At 56.9% G+C, this 9,544-nt stretch overlaps 1 protein-coding gene across 2 annotated transcripts; it reads right to left on the reverse strand.

Annotated features, from left to right (window-relative positions):
- Positions 1-787: 787 nt before the first annotated feature.
- Positions 788-9,531, reverse strand: PROX2 (prospero homeobox 2). 2 transcript variants are annotated; one of them, XM_052782738.1, is made up of 6 exons: positions 9,017-9,531; positions 7,664-8,931; positions 3,740-5,365; positions 3,075-3,182; positions 2,411-2,605; positions 788-2,318 (listed from the first exon to the last, which is right to left on the reverse strand). In XM_052782738.1, exons 3-6 carry the CDS (start codon positions 5,300-5,302, stop codon positions 2,133-2,135), a joined length of 2,052 nt encoding a protein of 683 aa, XP_052638698.1. In that variant the 5' UTR covers positions 5,303-5,365; positions 7,664-8,931; positions 9,017-9,531; the 3' UTR covers positions 788-2,132. The 2 variants fall into 2 exon arrangements, with proteins under 2 accessions (XP_052638698.1, XP_052638697.1); XM_052782737.1 differs by having other exon boundaries at positions 7,664-9,531.
- Positions 9,532-9,544: the final 13 nt, after the last annotated feature.

Genomic DNA, 9,544 nt, shown 5'->3' on the forward strand with positions numbered 1-9,544 from the left:
CCCACCTGCTGCTTTGCTGACTCCCGCGAACTTGCATGTTAGCAGAGGAAGCAAGAAACTGCTGCCCCGGGGACTCTATGTACAAGGGCTTTGTTCCAGCAGGATGTCTTCAGTAAGCCTGTATCTTATGTCCCCTAATTGTTTAGCTATGGCCAAAAGAATTTACTAACCCTTTCCCTAAGCCAGAGCATTATTTAAGCTCTGAGGTAGTTACTGCCTGCAGGAACACTACCGTCCTGTCCTTCATGGTGCCACCAGCAGCACTTCTCAGATGCTGCACATTTGAGTCCGGCACCTGTAAGCTTTGGGATGTGTTCCCATCTGCATCCAGCCCCCCGCTTCCTGATCCTCCTGACAAGTTGCACTTTGGAGCGGACTGACCCCGAGGCATTGGGGTGAGGGTGCAGGTTTAAAGGAGCATGTTGGTTAGTGAGGGCTGCTCAGCCCCTCAGGGATGCCACCACGAGGAGTAAGCCCTTTTTGCCGCAGTGTTATTCTTTTCCCGACAAAAGGCAAGAAATTCCCAGGGTAATGCTTTAGAGCAGAAGTTATCAAAGAGGTCTCTAGGGACGTAAAGGGGTAACTTAAACTATGCATTTATTTAAAAATGGATTGAGTAAATTTGGTGTTGGGGTTGTAAAATATACAAACCTCAAGAAATGAATATACAAACAGAAGCAGGAAATCTGGCTAGCCGCACTCGCAACGGGGGAACCACTGTAAAACTGCCCCTATTTCAGAGACCCCATCCTACCCTGACTTTACCACATGCTTCCTTACCCCTGCAGATCACCCTGTGTGCTCCTCTGATGCTGGAGCTGTGATTTTCCTCTCCCATGTCACTTGCTGTGCTCTAGTACCTAGCTGGCACCTTGCAGCACATCCAACAACATCTTGACCTCCTCCCAATCCTCTTCTCGCTGAGTGTTTCGCATGGGGATGTCATTGCTCATCCACAGTTATGCATCACCACCCTCCCAGAGCCCTCCCGCCATGCCTCTCCCAGGACATCCCTTCTCCTCACAGTCTTCCCCTCCCCACCGCTGCCTCTGCCAGGATGAGAGCCCTTAACACAAAACGCTTTGCCACTCTCCATCGGGTGGAAAAGCGGCCACTGAATCCTGGTCACAGGGAAAAGAAACCTCCTTGGGTTTACATCCCTACAGCAATGGGGCTGCAGACCTCAGGGCCCAGCTCCTCACCTGCTTATGTTAAAACCCACAGGGACTGACAGGTCCCAAATAATGTGCTCCTCTTTCATCATGGGCAGGTTGCGGAGCCAAGATGTTTGAGGCAGTTTTGCCAGTGGAAGCATGGTGTAAAGGGATGTGGGTGGGTGTTTAACATGGCACTCTCCTCCCAGGTGATGGGCTGATGGGGGCTGGTTGAGGGGCTGAGCGGTGCCACCTGTGCACCCTGCTCTCCTCCAGCATCATGGGTAGCACTGCTCATGAGCAGTTGCTCCTGGGCTGCTTCCACCAGTGCACACTCACCTGCTTCGCCACAGCACACAGCTGCGTGGGGGGCTCTTGCCAACAGCACAGGGGAGGCAGGGGGGAGTGTTGTTCATGCTGGCTGCAACAAACACTGGTTTTACATCTCCCAGACAGGGTCAACTATCCCCATGGGGTGCTTGAAATGCTGGAATTCACCAGCTGTTTTCTTTGGACACTGGTGTGTTGTATCTGGACAGAAACCAAGGGATGCTGTTGGACCAGGCACATCCACTGGTCTGCTGTGCCAAGAAAACTTTGCCCGCTGCTAGGACCTCTGCCTGCTTTATAAACAGAAAGGCTGTTTGCCCTGATCTGTGGCCCTTTGGGGAAGAGAAGGAAGGCAGCTCAGCCAGGGTCACGGGGATAATTGGGGCAGGGCGATTTCCCAGGCTCCAACCTCATGGCTCTATCCCTCCCCTCCAAGGGTCTCTGGTAGGACCCCACCAGCTTTGAGCAGGGGAAAAAAACACACAGCATAAAATCCCAGCACCTGAGGCAAGAGACAGACCTCATCCAAGGAGCTGTCTTACAGGCCAGAGAGAAAATACTCAGAATAATGGATGCTGTACAGAGTGCCGGTGAGGTGCTTAGCACATGGTGGCTGCACACAGGACCCAGGGCTGCTTTCACAGCGTGTCAGCTGCGGAGCAGTTCCTGGGAGCAGCCAGCGGCTTTGAACCCTTCCGGGATGTTGCTGTCCAGTTTGGAAATGATTTTGTAAATGGGTTTCTTCCAGGAGGGGTCGGCATCCTTGCCCGCCCTGATGGCACTGAAGAACTCCCGGAGCGTCAGGCTGGCCACTTCCAGGAACCGCCCTGGCACCTGTGGCGAGACAGGCATCAGCCCACAGCACCACCACATCCCTGGCTCCCTCTCGCCCCGCCATCCCTGTTCCCTGGCTCCCCCCTCCTCACCTCGAAGTCGTTCCCCTTGTTATAGTGCATGTTGAGGGCACGGAAAAGCTCCGAGTCCCGGGAGACCCGGAGGGTGCCAGCATCCACAACGCCCTCCAGCAGGGCCTGCCGGGCAAACTTCTCCACCTGGATGTAGTAAAACTCGCGGAAGTTGCTGAACCACTTGATGAGCTGGGAGGTGATGCAGCGGCTGAACTGCCAGGGCAGGGAGAGCCGGAGGATAGGCATTACACCAGCTTGGAGCCTACTTGCCCATGAACCCCCACAAGCCCAGCCAAGCACCGCTAGCCTGGCCCCAAACCCATCCCTGCCCCAGGGGTGCAAAAGCACCATCCAGGACCATGACATGGGGGTTTCCGCAGTGCCTCTCCCCCCTGAGATTCAGATCCCAGCCACCCTGCAGTGGGGAGGCACATTTGTGTTGAGCTTTAATCCCAATACCTTGACTGTACAAAGCAAAGACCTGGCAGCCCACGTCTGCCATGGCCTTGAGCACCTGCTCCAGGGCAGCCCGTGCTGAAGTGGGTGCCATCCCCCCGCTCCTGCCAGCGAGGTGGGGGGACACAAGAGCATCCCCTTCCCTGCGGTTCCCCAGCGAGGTGGGCTGGGTCCCACAACGCGTGGGAGCCCTGCCTGGCACCAGTGTCTGGTGCTGCTGTTTTACCTGCACGTCAAGGAAGTAGGTCTTCAGCAGAGTGGAGCTGGGGTAGCGGGTGAAGAAAAACATCAGCTTGGCCTTCTTCAGGTGGCCAGGGGTCAGCGCCTCCTGCATCTGCCTTGGGGTCAAGGAAAGCCTGCACACAGCAGCCCAACTGGCTCGGCATATCCCTGAGCACTGGCCCTGGCATGCACATGCCTGGTGCCCACAATAACCCCTCCCCCTGGCCTGGCAGCAGGGTGGAGGGGGTTCATCCCTGGCTGGGCAGCCACTGACTTTTCCCTTTGGCATCCCCAGGGAGGCTGCTGCTCCCCATGGCACTTCCCAGGATGGTGGGAATGGGGATTTCCATGAGACACCTGTTCCTGGCATAGGATGATGGGACCACCGGGATGGCCTAAGAGCAGGCTTGGGAGCTCCTCCTATCCCCAGCTATGCTACAGCACCTAACCAACGCTGAGGAGCAGCAGTGCCCTTCCATGACTCAGGACCCCTTTCCTGCCCACCCCTTTTTAGCCCCCTGTGGAGCAGCAGGGACCATGGCCCTGGGGAGACCAGCAGGGGCTGTGCCGAGCTGTGGCTTTGGAGGATAAGGGGAGCATGTCCAAACCCAGGGACCTCTCTAGCTCCAGCTGAGCCCAGGGACCTCCCCAGCTGCCCTCAAAGGATACATGGGTGGAGGCGAAGGGCACGCCATCCATCACAGCCTGCAGCTCCCCGCAGCCATCCCTGCCAGCTGGCAGCAGCGCCAGGCTCTCCATGTCGGCAGGGCTCAGGGGCAGGGTATGCTGCTGCTGCTGTCTCACGACCGACGACCTCAGTTTGACGGTTCCCCAGTGCAAGTCGAGGGGCTCCAGAGGACCTCTCTCCAGAGCAGAGGGGCTCCCACGAGAGCTACTGCCCCAGAGGCCGTGCTGGCCGAAGCCCAGCAGCTGGCTCAGCAGCTGGCTGTCCTGGACTGGGGCAGCTGAAACCAGCGAATAACCCATGCTGGGTACCTGAGAGGGTTTTCTGACCCCCTTTGAACTGAAGGAGCCAGCATGAGAGCCCAGGCTCTTCCCCAAAGCTCCTGACAGGGCCTCAGGTGAGCCCAGCAAGCCTGGTGCGTTCCTGGGAGATGGCTTAGCAAGTGGCTTTCTGCATTTCCCAGCAGCAAAATACTCTCTCCTCACATCAGGCCCTGGCACTGGGAGGCTGCGGTGCTGCTGCAGAAGGTGGTTGGCTGCCTTCGGCCAGACAGTCTTCAGGACGGAGTCCACCACCTGCGACGTCACCCCGGCCAGCTCGTGCTTCAGCGCCTGCGAGAGGACCCTCGCTGCTGAGGGCAGGCCACCTGTGTCGCCGCTGTCCTCCTCCTCCTCCTCCAGCCCACGCACCTCCAGGACGCTCTTCCAGAGAGGAGCTTTGCGCGCGTCGCTGGTGGCAGTGGCGCTGTCCTTGTCTGGTCTGTCTCCAGGATTTTCAGGCAGTGGATGCACTTTCTCAGCACCTTCCTGGGTTTGGGCAGTGTCCCCAGAGTCGCAGACCTGGGAGAACTTCTCCTGAAGCCGCCTCAGTTGCTGCTCTAAAAAGCAGAGCTGCTCCTTCAGCTGCTGGCAGCCCTCAGCATGGGGGCTGCCCGCCATGGGGGCCACTTGCCCAGCTGCCCCTGTGGCCTGCTGGGGAACCCTCGGCTTCCTCTTACTCTCCCGGGGCATCTCACCGCCCCTCTCCCTCTTGTGCCCAAAAGCTGCCTCCAGGCTGGTGTCAAATGCCTGAGGGGTTGGTAGGAGGCTCATGCCTTGGATGATGCTCTCCACCCTGGCCCGTTTGGCTCGTAGGTGCTGGCTGGAGAGCTGGTCCTGTAGGTGCTGGTCAGAGAGCTGGTCCCTGTCAGCAGCACAGGGCACAGGAGCCGGGGCATGGGTCCTGGGGAAAGCCAGGGCTTGCGCTCCTTCTCCAGGAGATGCACCACACTTGTAGTCCTGAGGCAGGGCCACTGCCTGAGAGGAAGGGAAAATGATGGTGGGATCCAGGCTCCTGCCAACCATTGGGTGGCTGAGGAGCTGTGATATCAGGGACGCACTGGGGGAAGGCAAGAGAGAGTCAGTCTGGAAACAGGGCTCCAACTTTAGCCCCTGGCTGTGCCCTGAAGTGACACGGTCTCTGTCCTGCTCAGAGCCAGTCCTGCCATCCATCGTCTCTTGTTCCTGCCTAGACACCGGAGAGCTGACCCTCAGCTGATTGGGGATCATTTCCAGTGACAGATTGGCCGGCTTCCCAGGTGTTTGATATTTCAGCCTGCTAGTGGTGTGGAGCTGGAGAAAGAGCAAGAAACATCAGTGGGCAGGAACTTCATACAACAGCTCTCCATGCACATGGCCAGAGATTTTTCCTCCCAGATTTCCAGGGCATCCCTGCTCCCCTGCAAAATCTATTTGACCAGGGAATGACCCAGGCAGAAACCTCCAGGCACTCCAAAACCCATGAGCAGGCCGTCGGGTGTCGCATGACAGCAGCAACGCCCTGGACACTGTCACAGCTCCCACCTACCAGCCAGGCTTTCACAGTGTCCAGAGTACATTTCACATGGTTTGGGCCCTGGATGCGCCCGGCAGCATGGACTTCCCACGCCGCCAGCTGCGCCCACACCAGAGGCATTTGGGGAACCTCCCCTCTGGGCTCATGGACTCACATACAAGGCTGGTGAGCAACAGACGGAGCCCTCTGCCACCCACGCCTGGGCAAAGGTGGGTGCACAAAGGTGCTCCCGGGTGCTCACAGAGCATGGGGAGGACAGCTACATCCCTGGTGAAGGCATTCACAGCACATAGTGGCTAGGCCAGGGCATGGCTGCTGCGTGTTTCTGCTGGCACCCAGCACCCGCCACCACAGCCCCGAGGACACGGTGATGGGCGGCAGCGCTGTGGGGCCGGGGCAGCACAAACAGGCTGGTGGAAAGGGGCACAGCGAGGGTGAAAGTGTGACGTGACCTGCTGCGAGCAGGACACACCGGGTTGTTCAGGCTAACAGCACGGGGCTCCTAAGCATTTGGCAAAACACTGAATAAAAGGGATGGGGATGGGGATTACTGGGGAAGAGAAAAACTGCTGAGGCAGCAGCCCTGGGCTTAAAATTGTCATGCTGACTCCAGGCAGGGATCTGCCCCCTCCACTTGTTCGCTCACTCGGACAGCTTTGCAAAAGAAGGTGCAAAAGCTCCTATCCTAGGTGATTAGAGTAATCATCCCTGTGGAGTGCTTCTTCCTCATCCACATTAATTAGCAGTAGCTTTGCATCCCTGAAGTAGGACAGTTTATGTCTTTTCCAGACACCTTTAAAGAGCCCAAGATTCTTTTGCTATACCCAGAAGTATCTGATCATTTTCAATACTGTCAGTCTCCTGTCCCTGTGACTGCTCCACAGCGAGTCCCCCAAGCTAATGAGCAGTGTAGAAAATGGTTTTTTTCTCACTGGTTTTTAGCAGGTTGCCTTTCTTCGAACAGCCCTGTATTCCAAGCAGGTATCTGGGAGAGCTCTACCTTTTACAGAGCTCTAGTCTTGACAAAAGTATTTTCTGAGTTGTCCAACACCACTTGTTGCTCTCCCATATTGTCTCCCCACCCCTCCTGACCATTAGGGTTTTGTTTTGCTAACAGTCTGTCATGGGGGCATTCAAACTGCTCAGTTTACCCATGGCCAGTGCGAGGCTGGGGTGCCGGCAGCTCTCAGCAACACCCCTCGCCCTTGTATAACAAGCTTCACTGTCGCCTGCAGCTGCATCTTAGCCTGCCAGTCGCTTCCAACAAAGCCACACAGGAAATGCAATGCAGTCATAGATTTCATCCACCCTTAAGCCTTTCCGCATGGCATGGGCACAAGACAGTCGGTCCTGCTACCTCACTCGGTTTGTCACAGAAACACCTTCTTTTGGCACTTGGTCACAATTTCTCACCTCCTCTGTGTTCAACAGCAATGTCAGGGAGCTTGCCTGTCCCCTATGGTGAGGCTTCCCAGCCCCAGAAACATGGGGTGATACAAGCCTCATAAGCAGATCGACTCAGAGCTGGCAAGAACCCCTCCACTTGCCTAAGGCTTCCAGCACCACCATCCTTCTGCTGGAGATTTGGAGGGTGGGAGCAGAGCCTGCGGTCCCAGGCCATGGCAGCCTGCCGTGGATGGCCTCAGCTCCCCCCTGCAGCCTCCCCAGTGCCGCAGGGCTGGGAGGTGCTGCCCCAAGCAAAATGCTTCTGCTGATGCAGCCCTTTCCCCGCTGAGTTAGCAGATGCATGCTTCGGTTCCTACTCTTACTACCAGCCCTCACCAGTACCACCTTCCAAAACACTAAAAAGCAGCCGAGGCTCCTCTTACCTGAAGAAAAAGACCGAGGAACAAAGTGAAGATGCTCAGAGGAGAAGGCAAGCGTGTCCTCTCCAAAATGGGAGCCACACCACATAGGCTTCCCAGGTGCTCCTCGGTAGGAGAGCCGTACACGGAGCAGCCTGCCGCCCCTCCAGCACTGCAAATCCCCCCAGAGCCTTCCACAGCCACCGCACCCCTCTGTCTTCAGCAAGCTGTCCCCAACCCAAGCCACTGGCACCTCTCTGCCCCACTCACCTTGGCTCCAGGGGTGCAGGGAGCGCAGTGCCTGAGGGCAGGCGTCCGGGGGCCACTGGATGTCGCAGAGGCAGTGCCAGCACGTCCTCCCACTGCGCTCAGGTCCTTTAAAGAGGGAGTGGGGAGGCCGGAGGCAGCCAACCGGCTGGGAACGACATCTGAATATGCAGATGGATGTCCAGGAGGTCAGGTCCAGCGCTGGGGTCCAGCCACCTTCCCTGCTGCTCAGCCGTCTCCCAGGCTCATAGCCCCTGGGGTCGGACAGGCAAGGGCTGGTGCCCAGGTGGGCAGAGGGCCAGACGAGCAGTTCCCCCCTACAGTTTGGCCTGGAAACCCCATCTAGGACCCAGGGTGGTGAACCGTTGGTGAGATGATGCAAATACACTGAGCTAGAGGCAGTGCCCCAGGGAAGGAAGGAGCTGACCCAGAGCTCCAGGTGCTGCCCAGCTCCCACAGAAAGTGCCCAGGCATTTTCAACATCCCCCGCCATGGGGACACGGAGGCATTTCGGCTGGCCTGAAGGTCTGCAGTGTAGGACATGGCCAGGAAATGCAACAACACAGGAAAAGCAGCAACACTGAGTCCCTTGCTTAACGCAGGGTGCTTTAGAGACACTGCCGCAGCTGGCAGAGCCAGCACCACTGTCAGCTGAGCACACCTTGACCCCAGCTCCAGGACAAACCTACCTGCCCCAGGAGCACACGTGGTTGTAAGACATTTCGTGCAGGAGCTGTGGCGTGGGTGGACAAAGGCTAGCCACACGTGCCACTCCTGGGGCTTCGTCTGCTTTGACGCCACACGCTTACTGAACATGGTGATGTTTGGTGTATTCATTTGGTAGGCAGGAGGCTGTGGTTAAAAGCAGTTGACATCAGGTGGTCACGTTCAAGGATATTAGCCCTCGAAAGACAGATCGCGGAGAAATCCCTGGCAGAGAGCCTTTCTGGCTCAGCTACCTTTTATTAAAGCAGGCAGCACAGCCTCAAAGCCTCAGAGACTATCCCCTGTTGATTTTTATTCTACCTCTTTTCTTTGAAAATGATCCCAAGGATGTTCATTGCAAATTTATATTAGGAGACTATTTTGGAGGTTGCAGTTTACCATTCATATATTATTAAGCAATGGCTAAATTAAGGGCATGTGTATAACCTGGACTTGGCTCCTTGAGAGAAGCCTGGCTGCCAGACAGCCTTTGATGACTATCCCAAGCTAATTCTCAGATTCTGCAAATGGGTTCCTTGGGTTTTCTTCCACCCGTGGTTCCCCACCTGGAAGCAGGCAGAAAAAAGAAGCTGGCTGGGGTATTCTCAAATGTTTTCAACATACAGACCACATCTGAGGAGCAGGGCTTACTTGTGGACTCATTTGCCTGTTTGCCATGGTGTGATGACCACCTTGCCCATTTCTAACCATGCAACATCCCACTGGCGGACGCCTGCAGCAATATCATCCTACTCAAGCCCGACCCCATGGTTTGTCAAGGTGAGCAGGAAGACCACTGGTACAGCTGTCCTGCAGCAATCCAGAGTGGGTTCAATGAAAAGCGTCACGAAACAGCACCCTTTGGTAATACGCAGGTCCGTGTACGTACCAGGAACTGTAGGTAACATCACTCGTAATGTGGAAGCCCCTGTGCCCGCTTGTGCTGGGGGCAGCACAGCTTGTGGACAGGCAGGGCTGTGCAAAGATACTGACAACAGGGACACAAGGCATAACCTAACCCTCTGCCTGCCACCCGGCCCTGCACGGGGCTGGGGAAGACATCTTAGGTACGGTTCCACAGGAGCCTCCTGAGGCACCACAGCCTGTCCCTGCCCCGCAGCCCCTGCCTTAGGCCTGTCCTCACCCCGCAGCCCCGTCCCCACGCCTGACCCCGGTCCA

Source organism: Harpia harpyja, chromosome 3 (genome assembly GCF_026419915.1).
Source record: "Harpia harpyja isolate bHarHar1 chromosome 3, bHarHar1 primary haplotype, whole genome shotgun sequence".
Taxonomy (NCBI): domain Eukaryota; kingdom Metazoa; phylum Chordata; class Aves; order Accipitriformes; family Accipitridae; genus Harpia; species Harpia harpyja.

Bases quoted from the DNA above. Each gene is read 5' to 3' on its own strand.
- PROX2 (XM_052782738.1), bottom strand. From the start codon at position 5,302: ATGATCCCCAATCAGCTGAGGGTCAGCTCTCCGGTGTCTAGGCAGGAA. The intron at 2,606-3,074 runs GTAAAACAGCAG...CTGCCCTGGCAG, and splicing joins CCTACTTCCTTGACGTGCAG to TTCAGCCGCTGCATCACCTC. The intron at 2,319-2,410 runs GTGAGGAGGGGG...GTCTCGCCACAG, and splicing joins ACAAGGGGAACGACTTCGAG to GTGCCAGGGCGGTTCCTGGA.